This window comes from Sinohyriopsis cumingii, chromosome 13 (assembly GCF_028554795.1).
Source record: "Sinohyriopsis cumingii isolate HCF-2022 chromosome 13, ASM2855479v2, whole genome shotgun sequence".
NCBI classification, from domain to species: Eukaryota; Metazoa; Mollusca; class Bivalvia; order Unionida; family Unionidae; genus Sinohyriopsis; species Sinohyriopsis cumingii.
In genome coordinates, this window is record NC_142973.1 from 56,376,269 (window position 1) to 56,395,482 (window position 19,214).

At 36.1% G+C, this 19,214-nt stretch overlaps 1 protein-coding gene across 1 annotated transcript in view; it reads left to right on the forward strand.

Annotated features, from left to right (window-relative positions):
• Positions 1-10,445: 10,445 nt before the first annotated feature.
• The window catches only part of LOC149785622 (cytochrome P450 3A24-like), a 66,555-nt gene continuing 57,786 nt past the window's right edge, over positions 10,446-19,214 (forward strand). Inside the window, exons 1-3 of the mRNA XM_089979442.1 lie at positions 10,446-10,577; positions 17,825-17,921; positions 18,744-18,796. Of these exons, the coding sequence (XP_089835568.1) occupies positions 10,495-10,577; positions 17,825-17,921; positions 18,744-18,796 (233 nt within the window). The 5' untranslated portion in view covers positions 10,446-10,494. The remainder of the gene's footprint in view (positions 10,578-17,824; positions 17,922-18,743; positions 18,797-19,214) is intronic.

Genomic DNA, 19,214 nt, shown 5'->3' on the forward strand with positions numbered 1-19,214 from the left:
GGTTTTTTCTGTTGTCTCTCTATTTGTTGCTGCGTTGGAGGAAGTATATATGAAGACTCTTGCTCAGGAGGTTGCGGTGAAAAAGGTTTTTGTTGTGGAAGTTGTGCCACTGCCATATTATAAAGTCTTTAACTTCATTAACAAGATTTGTATACCTTAAATCATGAACTCTGGCTTTATTTTTTGTTGTAAAAAACTCGATATATTCATTTTGATAAGATTAGTATCAGTTACATTTTCGTGACCGGGTTTTAAGTATTTAGATTTATCTGAAATACACTTTAATATTGTTATCGATAATTTATTTTCCTTAATAGTTCTAAGTTTTTCAATAAAGTTATCTCTAAATTTTTCAATCAGTTCAATATTTTTTTTTTATACTTTGGGTTTAGGTGTAAGCTCTTTTAATTTAGCAATACCTTCAAGTATTTGTTCACCCACAGGAGGCGGCAGCTATCTCTGTTGGAAGATCTCGCAAAATCTATTTTGTTTGGTTAGTTCTTTTTGCTATTGTTACAGTTTGCTCAGCAATTTTGTCTCACTAGTGGAAGAAGACCTCCAGTAGCCTCTGCAACTCTTTCAGTAATTTTTGTAACAGGTCTAAATAACTCTTCTGTATCTTCTGAAAATTCAGCTTGCGTTTCTTATTGTTCTTGCAATTTTTGTTTGACAGAATCACGAACAGGAAGAAATTTCTTTATTTCCTCATGTCGCTCTCGAGCTAAACTAGCTGTGTAAGATTCCGCAGCTGGTGTCATTATTATATCAATATTGATTTAATTAATCCGCACGGATTTATAACAATAAATTTACATGATCCTTGATCACGATATCGTATAAGTCTTGATAAAATAGTTGGATGAAAGACTGATCTAATTGAAGCAGCAGAGAGGGTGCGACCTAAAATGAAACGTCCGGTGGGCAAACTAAAACACTCATACTTTAAAAAAAAACTAACGACAAAAATAAAATAACAAAAAACTAACCCAATTAGAGACACTCGGTGAGTTAGAGGCTTTTTTTGCGTTATTGGCCTTTTTTAAATGACGTTGTAGCAAAAGGTCTGTTCATCCTCTCTGCTGCTTCATTATTATTTTTTTTATTACCCGGTCAATTTTTGTTGAAAAATATATCAGCAATGTATGATTCATCTATTCTGTCATGTATGGGGGTGATAAACACAAGTGGTATTCAAAATATTATGAATATTAGTGCGCTGAACAAAATGTTCTGTATAAGTCAGCGGTACATCAGTGTATTCACGGAAAGTACTCCCCGGCGTACTTCATTAAGGGGATTCAAGCCAAAATCACTTGGAACTAAATCAGACATGTATCAAGGATGTGGCAAAGTTTGAATGCTGTACTCATCAGGAAGTCTGTCACGACGGTGGATTTATGTGCTATTGAGTTATCATCGACTATATGGATATATCGTGTATCGGTGTGCGGACGAGCGGTTCGGCAGTGTTACACAACTTTTGGCATGCAAATGTCGAGTAATATAAGCGGATGCACGCACAGGTACTTGGATGGCCTGACTTTTTGTAACGAAAAGTAATGCGTACAAATCTATATTGATAGGCCAGCTTTTGATCTTACGTCGTGTTCAAAAAAAGGAAAGCCATGTTTCATCACAAGAGAAAATCTTACAAAAGGTTTCTGGTCACTCTGTTCACATTTGGTCAGTAACAGTCTGTCTGGTTTTGATTAGCCATCAATAATGTGATCACACTTGCACAAACCTTTCTGAGCTTTGAATGGTTCTTCATTTTTTTAAAAATAGCTGATAACAGAAATATCTTCCTCCGTATATCGGGTATTTCCATCATTTTTCCTCTTCACTTCAGCCATTTCCAGCTTGCCAATCGCAGTCAACGGTAATCGAGAACGTGCGTCATTTTCCATGGATTTGTAACCATCCTTATACCATGTCACCATCTCAAAATTGTAGGATATGACAGGGAATTAAAATGTATTCAAGTCGGTCTCGATATCAGCTAGAGATTACTCTAAGAGCACATTGACTTTACAGTATGTTCAGTAGTACATTTATTCTCCTCCGCTGACATTGTACGTCACTGTCATTTACCTATGCTATCCACACACACACACACACACGCACAAATATATATATATATATATATATATATATATATATATATATATATATATATATATATATATATATATATATATATATATATATATATATATATATAAAGAGAGAGAGAGAGAGAGAGGTGGGGGGCGGCGGACGTGCTCCATTTGTAGCTACGGCTGATTTTATAGAACTTTTCATTTTGTCTATCAATCTGCATTAAAAGTTCTGATCTGCTAAAGGAAACAAAATTTTTCAAGAAAATATTCAAACCTGTTCGAATACCTCTCATAACGTTTACATAGTTTAAAGTAAAAATATTGACTGGTTAGATATCTGGATTGGGAAAGAGTTACGTTTTGCGGGATGGAATGGAAATAGTACGTTTTTGAGACAAGGAGAGATTGATTCCTGTATTTGCTTGCGCAAAACATGATGAAGCAAACTAAATAGGAAAGAAAAATCTTATTATTTAATTGGTTTTCATTACATAAATTTCCCCCCAACCCCCATATCATTTTCATGATAATACATACCAATGAAATTACAAGAGTCACGAGTTTGGAAAAATACTACATTAATCATCTCTTCTGTATCGACTTAAGGTTAGTTAATATCATGAATGACGTTACTGAGAACATTATGGATTTTAACATCTTCACTACTGGACATGCAGTTCTAGCGAATTTAAACGTCAGACTTTTGAATACATGTCAAATGCAGTTACACAGTTGATTCTACTTTTCCTTAGGATCTTGTGGGAAAAATACATTGTTATACGCAAGGGTTCCTCTACCGAGCGAATCAAACACCTGCAAAAGCGTGGATTGAAGTCCTTTGGCTCCCGCTGTTTCCAAGGATCTCAAGAAAACAGTGGTTGTCAATCGAGATGTTCTTAAACGCGCAAATGCTTCAGATTATTGTGCTCTAATCTTCTAATGAGCACTCATCAAGAAACTTCCATTTTTACGCTTGAGTATTTTTTATTTTCTTATTTCACATTTTTTTGATTTACCAGTAAGTCTTTCCAAGCCGAATATTAGTAATTCACGCCAAGCAATACAAAATACGACCCAAACACCTAATACAAAAAATTATTCCTATTTCAAATTACTAAACACATGTATATACAAATATCCAGATAATTTCCTTTATTAAGAAATTAGGGAGGGTTCATTTTAATCCATACCATTATAAAGTCTCTTGCATACTGTACATTTTGACGTCTGTTCCTAGAAACTGTCTAATTACTCGGGCTGAGAAATATCTTCCAAGACCGACTTCAATCAACGAACAACAAAATCCTAAAATCTAACGAAGCGTTGAACGGATACGTAAATACAAATATCACATATTTTAGGTTAATTGAATTAATTTTAGAACACTAAATGACTACCTTTCGAAAATCTATTAAATTGATGTTCGCTAACTTTCATATTAATTCTTTATATATTTCAGGTGAGTAAATTGCCAATGATTCGTAGCAAAAGATGTCAGTGTGGTGTCAAAAATAACAATAGCTGCTTTGCATGAAAATCTAATACGTGTTATGCATAAATCGCCCCACCAGTTACGTTCAAATTTTACTGTTACTGCCCTGGTCGTGCAGAGTTTTGCATTTATATACATGACGTAGAACTTTGGTTTTATATATTCGCCTATTTACAAAATGTCATTTCTCATTCACCGCCCCATCGTAACATGCTTTCTAAGCCATTATATGTGCTTTTTCAGACAGTTATGTGTGATCGCGTCTGTTTTTTTTTGTAATTGTTACGCTTAAATATTCCATTATTCATTCACAAAAAAACGTAGACTTGTTTCGATAGGCCTCATTGGAATGTTGATTCATGTGGAACACTTTTTTCCACGCTACGATGTGTTATCCACGTATGCTGTAAGAGAGGCATTTTTAACTGATTGCAACTTTTTCACGCACCTTGTCTATTTACATCTTAAGTGTATGACGTCTTGAATATTTAACATTTCATTTGTAGTCATTCATGTTTAATTTATATATGATTTATTCTAAAGTGTGTCATGTTTTTAGGTCTTCGTGTTTATGTTGCACAACGGCGACACCTAATCATTTGCTGTATTTGTACTCATGTCGAATTTTATCAGCAGCTGAAATTGGTAATTATTTACCAGGGATGGGCAAATAAATCTACCATTATTTTATTCGATTATACTGATGCAAACACGGTTAGATTTACCAATATGTGGTAACCTTGTGTTCAAGCGTTGTGTGCACTTGAGCGTTGACCAACACCGCAAAACACTTCTTCATTTCACATTAAAGTAGGCTTAATATTATACAAATGGTATATTAATATTTACGGACGTTACTGAGTCCCATGACATGGTGCTGATGTATGTCTGAGTCGGTTTGTCACCAGAGCGGATTAGACTGATTTTTCAAGTAGTCTAGTTCATTTTGGTGAGCTCGTAATGTTTGAAGAAAGAACTGGTAAACTGAAAACGTCAAACGTGGACATTCAAGATATTGTTTATAGGTTGAAAGGCACTGTCGCAGATATCTTGTTGTGATTAATGAAGTCGGAGGAATCAAAGACTCTGGCGTGTGGGTTGCGTATATCAGACACTAAGTTGAATCAAATACGGTTTTGCCGGTCACTGAGATTACTGCCTATAATCTTGTATGACTATGTCCATTTTTGGTCCACTTCACTTTTGTGCATTGGAATCCATTTGTTGCATATAGTATTTATCTGTAATGCTAAAATGAATACAAATCACCGGGAATAGAAGGTCGTTATTTTTATAGAAGCAAGAAAAGACAAAACATAATTTAACACAATACTCCTTCTAAGAAATTAACAATATACAGAGAAACAGATGATATAGTCATACCTATTACAGTGATAATTTATAACAAATATCTCTTTTTTTCCTCATGTTTTTACCGTAAACCCTGTATAGCTATGTCACATGTCCAATTATCTATGTGCCCTGTTTAATGCTTTCAGCATTGCATGTGTTTGTGGCTTGGGACTATGGTAACGCAGATAATGTTACATAATTTTCTTCCAGCAGATGCAACCTTTCACCTAATGGTAATTTGGAACTATCGTTCTCATTCTAGCTGTATTAGATATCCAACAAACAAATACGCTTTCTTCATGTGCGTCCTCTGAATTTTCGGGGTGGGGTGGGTGATGGAAAAGGACAGCTTCTACACCATTTATCCCTAAACTGTCATTCTTCTTGTGTAGTATATAATCTCTTCACTGCCAAATATTTCACTTCATGTAAAGAAATTCACCTAAATTCAAACTCAAAATGAGCGAATTAATGAATGCATGTTAATTTTATTCACATTCTGAAAAACGTTAATGGGCCAGTCTCTCCGTCATTTCATGCCATTCTCCATTTGACATGGATTTAGGGAAAGAACCGTTTTTTTGTTGAGGCTGACCCTCATACTTTATTTTACAGTGTACTCTACGTGTTGATCTGGGGAATGATTCAGTGAAACAATGTGACGACCGGATATAATCAGTTACTCTAATCCCACCAAGGCTACTGCTGCTAGTATTTGCGATGTATTAATAAATTGTCATATGGGAACATTTAGTCGCGACCATTGATTGAACTAATCGAACTGAGTACCATACTAGTTTGATTTGACTGGTGAAGCACATTTTCTGGATAGATTAGGCGGGTTTAGTCTCAGAACTATGTTATTTTCAGTCAGTGGCTTCTAAAGATTAGGCGCTATACAAAGTCCTCATTATTATTATTATTATTGCAACATAAGGAAGAACTTGTACATGTAATGATATAACATCCCTTGGGAGTGTTTTCTGGCTCTGAGATTTGATTGATGCAAATTTGTTTAGGCTTTGTAGGATATAGTACACACACACACACACACACACACACACACACACACACACACAAACTATCCTGCCACCTTTGCAAAAAGATTCGGAGATCTCAAGGGGGACTTTAGAAGGAGAGGTTACAGAAGGAGCTACATTGAGAAGGCTATTAACAAAACTAGACTCATCGACAGAGGAACCCTGCTGAAATATAAAACTAAGAAAACCAACAAAAGTGTCCGTTCATGCTAACTTACCCTGATGCCCCAAAACTACACCAGATCATACACTGGCATTGGCACCATACTGAATCCTCCGAACATCTCAATGGTGTATGCCAAGAAGTTCCTATGGCTGGGTGCCGGAGACCTAAAAATGTCAAGGACCATCTGGTACTTCACAGGGTAACTTCAAACAAGACCACAGATTAAGGCACATGCACTGCAAAGACAAGCGTTGCCTAATTGGCAAATATTTGAACGTGACCGAATCTTTCAGAAGTTCGACAACATGAGTTAACTACTTGATCGATCGGAAGTTTGGTTGTCGAGCCAATAATACAATCTATCTGTAAGCGACCCACGGTCCACTTTGTAGAAACGTTGCACAAAATCCACTCTTCTTGCAAGAGGTTTGTGGGTTGGCGGATTTTACCTTCTTTCAAGGTGTCCGCTTAATTTGGTTTTCGTTATCTAGAGGTTGACCGCCCTCGAAGTTATTGCCCGGTTCGAGTAAATATAAATATAAGTGGTGAAACTTATAGGTGGAATAGATAGAGATCTGAGCAGATATATAGAACAGACCAACACGAGCCCCGTCCATGTAAACAACAATTAAATCAATTACATAAAACAGCTGTGAGAATTAATTACATCAGGAATATACTCTTCTTCTAGAAATAAAACTTTCACCGAATTACAAAACACAAATATATTTAAATAAAGTAGCCGATCTGTTTTACTGATAGATTTAGTTCATCATAGGATCGAGTGAACAATCGAAGTCAATGCCTTGTACAATTGCATAACCTGCTTCTATTGTTCACTCCACTTCCACTGTAGCTGTTCCTTCGACTTCCCTCTGTCTTGTCTCTTTCGGTCCTCAACTCTGTGCGTAGCAAATAGATTCACAGATACCTGGATCTCAGGATAATATGTCTCACTATACGTCTCAGGATATGTCTCAGAATACGTCTCAGAGATAATATGTTACAGGATACGTCTCAGAATACGTCTCAGAGATAATACGTCACAGGATACGTCTCAGAGTTAATACGTCACAGGAGCTATTTTCTCCCTTTAAAAATAAATAAATAGAGACAACCTAAATTTTCTGTTGTTTATAATACGGGAGTTTGCATTATCCCCTCTCGTTATCAGATGTTACTATCAGTGCTAAACAGATGTCAAGGCTATCAGTCGGCTCCACATGTCTTATAACGACCCTAGTTAGTGTAATGGCTAATTCATCACGCGTTAACACCACACGAGGCATAACGGTTCCGAGCCAGCCTCAGTTTACACAAGTGAATGATTGAAATACATTGTATGGCTTACTATGTCATGTTCGGCGAATACATATTCAACCTTAATCATACGTGGAATCTTCTAAATTCGGTGAATTCACACGGATTTTCGTAACTCATGCTAACTAATGTAATGCATGAAATTCTTAGAACCTAATTCTTATGTAAACAAGACGACAAATTTAAACAATTCGTCAAACTTATCTAAAGATTAATGTACGACTTCCCATGCATAAACTCAACACAGTTATACTTCATAAAGCAAATTGATATACTAATGTTGCAAATAGATTCATGCAAATGTAAGTAAATAAATTCAGCAAAGCATTATTTATGGGCATCAACAAATTACATGGAATTGTCACAAATACATTTGAGCTTTCAGCGTTCCTCGCTTCTACCGCCAAATCTGTTCGTCCGTTTTTCCTCGACAACAGTCCTCTATAACAACAGGTTTACGAGAGAATTTCTCCCAAATTTACTCTCGCAGTCTTCTTACACTTGTTTTCTCTTGCAGAAAAGCTTAGACTAATGACATTTTCAATGTGGCGATATTAAAACTAGGAAATTTAGTGTGGGAAACACGCTTCTTATTCAGCGTAACAATCAGGATTAAATATATTTGCGGCCTTTTTATAACTAGGCGCCAAATCTGGGGTCAATTTGATCTTCTATGTTGCGACTACTGGTTCATCGAAATTTTAAATTTTTTGACAGTTCCACTATGAAATCGAAGTTTACCGTGTCCCTATTCGTCCGTCTGGCTGCTATATAAACAAAAGTGTAATTAGGCTCATTACCGTCCCGACCAGATATTTAGAAATTCTCGCAGTATAGCGATTTAACAAGCCGCCTGTCTCCATAAATCTAATTAAAATTAATTGTTCTCTGGTCTCAAACTAATGTGTTCTGCATAGATCGCCAGAAATTTGCCCTTTCACACTATCTTCTCACATGCAGGATCTGTGCCATTCAAAATGTTGGCGAAACCATTGATTTCATATAGTTAATGAATAATCACAAATACTACACTCGCAGCAAAATCGTTACTAAAGTCGATAACATCTACAACTCGAATCAGTCGAGTCCCTCGTTACAGATTGAATCTAACCAGGGTTGGACAGACAGGATGCACACATAATGAGCGATACTGGATACTGAAATTGGAAACTTATGGTGAATTCGGGAGAACTGCGAAAATCTTACCTTCCCGTTGCGGTGTTATCAAAATTACAGTCATCAGTTTTGCACCGGACTCGAACTTTGAATGTATTGTCTTTTATATTATTATTATTATTATTATTATTATTATCCTGATACACGATTATATTAACATCTTTCCATCAGAACCTCCTTGCAGAACTCTATCGGGATATAATTTATTTACCAAATCTTGTAGTTGGCGCTGATCTCTCGCTACGATGTCTTTCCGTCCTTTGTTCACAACTTGGAATTAAGTCAAAACATACTGGTTTGCAGGTCTGTAGAGAGCGATCACGGTGTGTGGGGTAAGAAACACCCGGGCCTCTCCTAGTTCTTGTTCAAACAAAACTTTTCTTTTATGAAATTAAAGTGTTGTTTGGCGCGGGCCACCTTACTGGCCCATGCGCTGAGGATCTATCGCCAGTTGCCTCCCCCTCCTTGTCGGTCCTGCTGGTCCGTCTATTAATTTTGCACAAGTTGGTATTATTAAATGCTAGGACATGCACGACTCGATTCCCTGAAAGTACTTATCCACACCACATCCAGTCTTTTTTCTCTGTTACAAAATCTCTGATAAATTGTACAAACTTGACATAGATTTAACAGTCATTACTTATACCCAGACAATGAAATATACGAAGTCCGTTTTTCGTATTCCGTGTAACATAAAAACGGAACCACACTAAATGCTAAGCAATGCAATGAAGCCCACATAACAGTAATATCACACTATCCATTGGCATATTTCTTTTTTAAATGAGGTTAAAACAAAACTCTTCTTTATACATTTAGTGGTGCCGTTCATTTGTTTACTACGGCAAATGAAACACTCAAATACAGGAATGCACACAGTATTAAGGAGATATCATTTAGTGCACTTCAACTGCGTGTACTATACACTGGCATAACGGCCATGCCTTGTGATTTCTTATCTCGGTTCATGCGGCGCATGTACACAATATTATACCGTCATCAGTCGTCACGTGGTTTCATACCTTAATTCACTCTATGTAATGACTGGTCTATCAAAAAACAATTTACAAGGGGAAAAGTGCATTTTCTCCAACGGAACTTAGTTTGTTCCCTTGTTTTATATTGCACTAGTCACATTCCTGTTGAATGTAACAGAGGGAAGGAGATGGAGAATAAAGAAAAATAAAGTGAATTCTCCAAAAAACGAAAGATTTAAATATATTTTGCATCCAATATTGCATCGAAAGAAAACATTATAGTCTGTCCACTGGCCCATTGAGGCCGACCTTGTTTATTATATGGTAACGAAGGTTCCTCAGTACATTAAACAATGCTGCAAACAATGTTATGAGTGTGTTTTATGACGATTACTACAAAAGTTTATCATTACTGATGTCCTTTCCGCTAGTGGAATTAGACTTCTATATCTCGCTTTCGATAAAATCATGCGAGACAGAAAAATCACTTCAGTGACGAAATGATAGATAAGAGGGTCTAAATTCAATGTAAATTTCATGCTGTAAAACTTGCAAATACTGTGACTATTTTACGATAGCTTGTAATATTTCTTACCTTTCACATTACATGCAACAAGTTAAGGTTTTATTTCCTTGTCCGATTCTTTGGTTTATTTTCATGCAGCTTTTCTATGCATACATGTTATGTGAGAGTTTGTGTGTTCTTTTAAGCACCAGACTGTGTGATTTTTCTCAAAAGATCTCATACCACCAGCTCAGATTCTGGCTATCTGCCGCCGTTCTCTACACAGGCTCATTTTATACGTATATCTTGATGTGCCGTGAAAAACAATCAGTGGATTAACGTTGCAATCGATAAAAATACACTTACATGGCGAAGATGGAGGTGTTAGGGTTGTTCAGTGTGCCTAGCTGGCTAATGGTGATTTTGATGGTTATTGTCTTATTGTTGATGTGAGTTAATATCTTTATTATGAAACTTGTTTTCAGATGTATATAACATTCATCCAAAGCGTGTAATATAACGGTATTTGCTTTGAGTAGCCACATATATATCTGCCTAAAGTGCTTTGGTAGTCATTGTTATTCTGTGACACTACAGAGAAAGTGTTTTGTGTATACCTCTATCAAATAGTCACTTTTTGCGAAAGAGATACGGCGCTTAGAGATAAAGAAAGCGTTGTTAGTGATTTAGTACCACAGGAATTGGTTTCTGCCACTTAAATAGGGAAGCTATTGACAACATTGACTCCTGCCCTGTGAATTACCACATTGTGGATAACGGTTTGAAATCTGTCCATCTACCTCACACCCCGTTTCCGTGTTAATTGTCGCATACAGTTGGAGTTTTCAGCCGCTCACAATTTGTATCACGTAAAGAGGACATTCCATACTTTTGCCTAAGTACGATTTAAGTATTTCACTGATCATTTAATGGTCACTGTTACTCAAAGTTCTTCTGTTGTTTCTTATCTTGCCTAGTTGTATCGAGTTCGAGAGTATACCATATATAATTATGGAATGTCGCGCGGTGCATTGGTTACATTTAGTTTAAATTAAAAGCTAAGTTTTACCCTCGACTAGAACAAACAATAACCACCAAACCAGAATTGAATGTAGTATATTCACCGCGTGAGTTAGTCATCTTATCTTAACGAGCAGAATGAGAGTGTGTTATGTTGTCAGTAGAATGAGAGTGTGTGTTATGTTTACAGTAGAATGAGAATGGGTGTTATGTTGTCAGTAGAATCAGAGTGGGTGTTATGTTGTCAGTAGAATGAGTGGGTGTTATGTTGTCAATAGAATGAGAGTGGGTGTTATGTTGTCAGTAGAATGAGAGTGGGTCTTATTTTATCAGCAGAATGAGTGTGTTATGTTGTCAGTAGAATGAGAGTGGGTGTTATGTTGTCAGTAGAATGAAAGTTGGTGTTATGTTGTCAGTCAGTAGTTTCCCTTTTCTTTTTTACGGACATAAAGAGTGCCTCTGGCTAGCAATAATGGTTCAGAGATGCTATTTGACATAGGGAAACTATATCACAAACAATAAATAACATTATGTACCGTGATATCTTTGTAATAAGAAAATCGTTTGCTTCATGTGGCTGACCTTGCATATCTTTAGCATAGTGGTTTTTCATGAAGGACAGGTTTCACAAAATAATATCGTTTGCTGTTATCGTGACAAAGCTTCTTTCACAAGAAATGTTTTCTTCAAGTAAACGTGTCTAAAACTGGTAAGCTCAACACGAAAAAGTTATCACTTAAATAGTGTTTTACACTGAACGATTATGACAGATATGAGGATTTTTGCCAAAGAAAAGTATTTTGATCAATCCTCATCGTTCACCTTAAAATCACACTTTCATGAAGATTGTTGCCTTTATATTTGGTTAAACTTTGCGTGTCCTCGAATAGAGTGTTTATAGCTGATTCGATTGCTTATTAGAAATGTTTATTGTCGTTGTTTTAGACATTAACGCAAACACTTTTCTGTGACTCACCCAATCAGGCATAATGAGAAAAATACACAACAGTATCTTCGACATCCCTGAAATATTGATTTATTGTACTATAATTTCTTTAATATTTATTTCTCTAGTAGATATTCTCATTTATATGTTTTATAATTTGTGGGTTTTTTTCTACTGAGAAAATTGTATTAGGATCAAATTGTTTCGCACTGTTACTGTCATTTAGTAATAAAAGTGGCAGATAGTGAAAATAGTATGTTACTTCCTGTACTTTTATGTAGTAATTATTAAACCAAATTTTGACTCGTTTTGTAACTCCATTTTACTTACCTAGGTGGTAAATAATGCCTAAACAACACCCATATTGTCATGTGGAATTTAACAAATGCTGTTAAAGGAAAATATCCAAACAATCTAGAAGACTATAAAAGATTGTAACTAGCACGTCTTTCCACCAAAACAAGAGATGCACAATAACACGAGGGAAGAAAGGGAAAATAGAACAATCTGAAATGCAATGCCATTGAGGAAGGTTTTGCCAGATCAGATAACGCATTTCAATAGAAGCAGCTTAAAGTTTGTTTTCAAACGAATTTAAAATTTAGAAAGAGATAGGTGAATTAGAAGGAAGCATGAACCGACTCTGTGTAATGGAGAACATACTTACGCTATAGTGAATTAGAAGAGGATATCAAAGAGTCGGAAAATGAATAACTTTGGAAATTTTTCTTGAAAAAAATGATTGAGTAGTCAAGGGTCAACACAACCTTTACTATATTTAATTTTTTACACATTCGGTGGCAAAATGAAGATCATCAATATATTGTATCATTTTTCACTCGATACAGCTTTCATCGTATTCATCACTCGATAGTTTTCATCGTGTCATTTTATAGCATTCATCAATCGATACAGCTTTCATCGTGTTATATCTTTCGTCACTTGTTACAGCTATCATAGTGTCATATCATATCATTCATCACTCGATACAGTTTTCATCATGTAATTTTATATCAGTCATCACTCGATAGTTTTCATCGTGTCATCATATATCATTCATCACTCGATAGTTTTCATCGTGCCATCTTATATCGTTCATCACTCGATACAGTTTTCATCATATAATCTTATTCATCACTCGATACAGCTTTCATCGTGTCATCTTATATCATTCGTCACTTGTTACAGCTATCATAGTGTCATATATCATTCATCACTCGATACAGTTTTTATCGTGTCATATATCATTCATCACTCGATACAGTTTTCATCGTGTTATCTTATATCATTTATCACTCAATACAGCTTTCATAGTGTCATATTATATTATTGATCACTCGATACAGCTCTCATGGTGTCATATTATATCATTCATCACTCGATACAGTTTTCATCGTGTCATTTTATAGCATTCATCATTCGATGCAGCATTCATCGTGTCATCTTATATTATTCGTCACTTGTTACAGCTTGTTACGTTGCCTGCCCACGATTACGTAAGTCAAGAACAAATGAATTGGTTAGAAGCCATGTGTATATGTTAGACCCCGCGGCGATAGTGGTCCGGTTCGTATTTGCTACGAGGGCCCAGATTTGTTGGGTGTCAACAATCACACGTAGACGTTGAAAGCTTTGTTAAGAACAAAGGACCCTTATTGGTGTCGTAAATATCACCACGCTGACAGACGGCCAGAGCATTGTCTGCTAAGTTGAATAGAACAGGGTAGAATCGATATCCAGTCGGAATTGAGAGAAGGTGTCGTCACCATTTTAACCCGGATTTAACTGAGCATGTTAGACTAGAAATCCCAGTCACTGTGAAACATCCTGCTGAGAAGTTGTAGCAATAACTCGGGGGATCCACTCGTGAATTGGCGGGAAAACTTAGGAAAATCTAAGGAAAGACAAAGCTTCGTAAAGGAAGCTTTTAGGGGACAGACTTCCGGTGTGGTTTAGTCACAATTCTCTAGGAGAGAGACGAAATAGAGACTAGTGGAGAAATCGATTGTGAATTGAGGGCTAGTCGGAGATCAGAGTCAAGGAGGAGGAGGAAAAGGAGAAAGGAGTCGAGGAGGAAAAATTGGAGGAGGAAACATCAAGAAGGAGTTAGGAGGGAAGTCGGAAGGAGAGAAGGAATTGACGGGATGGGAGAGATACAGATGAGTAGAAAACAAGGACAGGTGGAAAAGCGATCTCACATTATATATCACAGGATGCAATAGGCTATCACTTGGTCGAGAGGAAGAGTGATTGGGAAATTATTATCATTTGAATATTGAACTGAATTAAATTGTTATTCCTTTGAATTTCACCTTTGTTTTCTCAATGATTTAACTGTCGGCATTGCTGACTGGGGGCTTGGAGCTTTACCTCTCTCTATCACTAATATCACTTCCTACAAAATCGAGCCTGGGTGGGACTTCCATAGTAATTTAAATAATATATTGGGAGCACCCCACCCCAACCCTACCAAACGCCACACAGCTATCATAGTGTCATATTATATCATTCATCCCTCGATACAGTTTTCATCGTGTCATATTATATTATTCATCACTCGATACAGCTCTCATCGTGTCATCTTATATCATTCATCACTTGTTACAGCTATCATAGTGTCATTTTATATCATTTATCACTCGATACAGCTTTCATCACTCGATACAGCTCTCATGGTGTCATATTATATCATTCATCAGTCGATGCAGCTTTTTGTCGTGTCATATTATAACATGCATCACTCGACACAGCTTTGGTTGTGTCATATATCATGCGTCACTTGATGCAATTTTCATCGAGTCAAATTATTTTATTCATCACTCGATAGCTTTCATCATGTCATTTTACATCATTCATCACTCGGTACAGATTTCATCATGTCATATTATTTATTTCATCACTCGATACAGCTTTCATCACGCCACACAGTATATTGCTATACAAAATTTTGGGATTTAGCATAGCACCGCCCTACAGTCGAAGGATTTCCAACCGCCCTACAATTGAAGGTTTGAAGAAATGTTAAAGCTATTTGTGGCAGTAGGTTTGGCTGATCAAAAGCTATCTAATTGGTGGTGGTTTGTTACCTAAAAAGATTCTGTCAAAGTAGGATAGAAATGGGGAGTGTCAACATACTACAGAGTAGGATTGCTAAATGCGAATTTACACTCGTCGGCCTATTTCTCAAAGAGAACAGCACTTACGCATTCTAGATGTATTGATTAACCCTAATATCATATTTCTGGCGTTTACAGTGCATAGTCGTTGCTGTTATGGGTTTAACACTATTTTCCAGCACATAATGGGCTTTAAATGGCGGTCAGTATATTTGATGAAGGATGAAACCGGGAACCACCGATCCAAGGGAAGCTGCTGGCAAACTTTCTCATATACCCATGTTGACCTAGCCCGAGACTCGACCTCGCATGGGTATGTTGACATATCGGTGATATGTAAAGGTGAGCGTCTTAGACCACTCGGCCTCCCGGGGCCTAGGCAGTGCTTTGTACAAACACAGAAGTGAGAGAGATATTTTACCATTCATGCCATCATTAGCATTCTCTTGTATGTATTTAAAGTTTGCTTTATCTTATATGATTACAAAATGTGAACATATTCAGAAATTGGAGGAAATAAAGACAATTGATCAATTTAGTGCAGGCGAGATATCAGGAAGTATGGAGGTAATGAGTTGTAGATAGTACATGTATTTGTTTTAATTTTTGTATAACATACGCTAAGTTTGATATAGATAAGGCACAGTTTTTACAGACTTCACAGGAACTCATTCAAAACTGTCATTTTAATAAAGGGAACATAGAGGGCATTGATAAAGTTAATTTTATTTATTATCTCTGTACAATTTGAACACAGGTGACCCACCCGTTTAGGAGAAGCAAACCTTTCATTTTTTCGACACAGGGAGTTACTCCAGCTGTTTGTAGAGGACAGTAGTTATCAGATTTAACAGACATTTTTGTTTGATGTCGTGTTAGCGCGTTAAGGTCTATCGAACTCAACCCAGTCGCCGTCGTCGTGTGTGTGTGTGTGTGTGTGTGAGAGAGAGAGAGAGAGACAGACAGACAGACAGACATATACAGATTCTGTATATACTAGTATTGCAAGGACGAGTAGATGAGTTCGTTACATTTTCAGTCGCATATCATAAGACTGGTGAAAAAGAATAGGCCACTGACCTCCCAAATTTCATGTAATTCATCATGTCTAACATCATTAAAAGTCACGTTGTCCTGTGTTGTGAAGGACACATGACCAGACAAATTAACCATGTCAAATGACACATTCTATCCGTGATCAAATTCTTAAATGGTATTGTGAAATGCGATTTAATATCCTTTGTCGAAGGCCTACTCACTCTTTCCTATATAAATAAGTGAAAGAAGCATCACATTACAACAATTTGTGTATACACTTAGATACGAAGAGACGTGAAAGAAAAACAGCATTAATAGAATTTATATATGGACTTACATACCAAAGCATGTCAAAGAAACACGATATGAATTTAATTTATAAATACACTTACATATAAAACACGTCACAGTAATGCAACATTAATAATATAATTTTTACATACAAAAACAAATCAAAGAAACAGCACTTATAGAATTTGTATGTACATGTAGATATAAAACAAGAATTAGAAACATGTCATTATTAGAATTTGAATATACACTTACATATAAAACAAGTCAAGGACACACAACATTAATAGAAGTTATATATACCCATACATATAACATAAGTCAAAGAAACACAACATTAATATAATTTGTATTTTTTTCATGCAAATATTAACTTGTCTCTTTATCTTTTCAACCAGGCATAGACATTTGCATGATTTCGAGATAAAGGAAATTGTTATGCATAAACATTTGTCATATCTTAAAAAATCACAAAAAGAAACATCGACACAAATTTGATAAATACAAAATTACAGAAGTAATCTCTGAGTTATGTAGTCTCGTATAAAAATGTGTACACCCTAAACCATAGTCAGCAGCGGGATGGGCCAGTGCGACGCACCGGCAGAGTAAGGGAGTTAATTCAGTTACTCTTGGAGTGCCAAGCCCGATAAATTAAACCCCAAAATTATATTGGTACTGATGGATGATTTGTGCGTGTGATATCACCTGTTTAGTAAACTGTGCAATTTTCCTGCATGTAAATCTTTCCGGAACACACCTGCGTACAGTGTGGACACTTACCAGTATTTTCAAAATGGCCACAGGATATAGAGCTGTACTATTCCACTTGGGTTTACAAATCGTCAAAAATAGGATTTGATACCGAAATAGTATGTACATATCACCAAAACAACCCTTCAACCTACGGTAACTCAATAATCTCGAGAAATGCCGGTAAGTGTATAAAATGTACACCGATGGGTGCAGACGATAGTATTTGCATGTTCTAATGATTGCGTGAGATCAGCCCCTAAGCCTTCATTATCATTACAGGTGTGAGGCTAAATGTTTGGTCTATGGAGTGACATGCTTGAACCTTGTAAAAATTAACTTTTGATCTACGTCTTGATTATTTAATTAACAATAGCTTTGATAATTGTTATTATATATGTAGTTTAGCATATAATGAGGATTAATATATTTGAATGCATTATTATTATACTTTTATAGAGTCATTATTATAAGGCAATAGTTTTTTCTTCAAAGAAATGAGTGACATATATATCTCGTAATTTTGCCACAGGTACACCATTCACAAGCAGCGATACTTCAAGCGGCTAGAAATACCAGGGCCAACACCTATTCCCTTTCTGGGTCACTTACATCATATAATAAGAAAGGTATATTTACGTTTTTTTCTAATCTCACTGCTTAAACTAGTCGAGTGGGAATATTGGCATAATAATCGACTGCGTCCGTTCACCTGTATGTGATTAGCTTCACTAACACCAGCTATGTACGGACCCACGATGTATCTAGTTTGAGTATTGGTGTGGTATGAAACGCATTTTGTCCTAATGCTCAGAGTTATGGCCCTTTGTCGACATCGGCAACGTTTGGATACACTTATATTGAAATGTTTGCTGCAATTTCAACTCAGATGCTTCAGAGGCTTAATCAGATAAGATTTTGGATAACATAGATGATGTGCGCTCCTCCATTTTAAAACAAAATAAAGTCTGCAACCATTAGATCACTCGAAATATGCGTAGTCCTGATATTGAATCACTCAAGCATTCATCTTTGTTTTGTTCTAATGTTCTATTTCATTTTTTAGTGTTTTTTCTTCTTTATTTCTTTTTTTTTTTTTTTGGGGGGGGGGCAACTTTCTTCCCAGATCAAAACTTAACATAATACAAAGCCTTTTGTTTTATGGACACTGAAAAGCAGTCACATCTTTATTCAACTTCAAGTGAAGTTGGTAACTTTCATCCCGTCAAACTATGGAATAAATTTGACACTGAACAAATTTGCAGATTTGGTCATATAATGTTAAAAATAGCATTTTTAAGTTAATCTGGCTCAATTCAAGAGAAAACTTTATCCGTATTCTCATAGGGGAGAGAGTATCGCATTTACACGACAGGTCAAACAAAGATCAATATTATTACATTAGATTTTTTAAAATTTTAATTAGTTATTATTTCTGTACTATTTTTCAGGGTTTTCAAGAAATGGATATGGAGATGACGCGAATATATGGAAATTGCTATGGGTAGCCCTACTCTCTCTCTCTCTCTCTCTCTCTCATATATAACAAGACACTTAGAAAGTGATTGTTATAGGTTTAAAGTTGTGATGCAAAACTGTGGCTCCTAAACTTTTAATGGACTACAGATGACGGAGTAAAGCTAAACTTGTACCTATTTGGAAGAACTTTGCACGACGTTTTTTTTTTTTTTTTTTTTGGGGGGGGGAAGACAATGAAAATTTCATAAACGCGTGAACACTACAGTAATTTTATCCAATCACGAAACGAGCACACATCGCGAAACTCTAATTTCACACATGCATGACTTTCCTTTTTTTTCTTCAGATTTGCGTGTCTTATTAGTAAGTCTTTTCGCAACGAATATTAATACTTCGCGCCATGCAATACAGAAAGTTATCCAAACATCGAAAACAAAGAATTA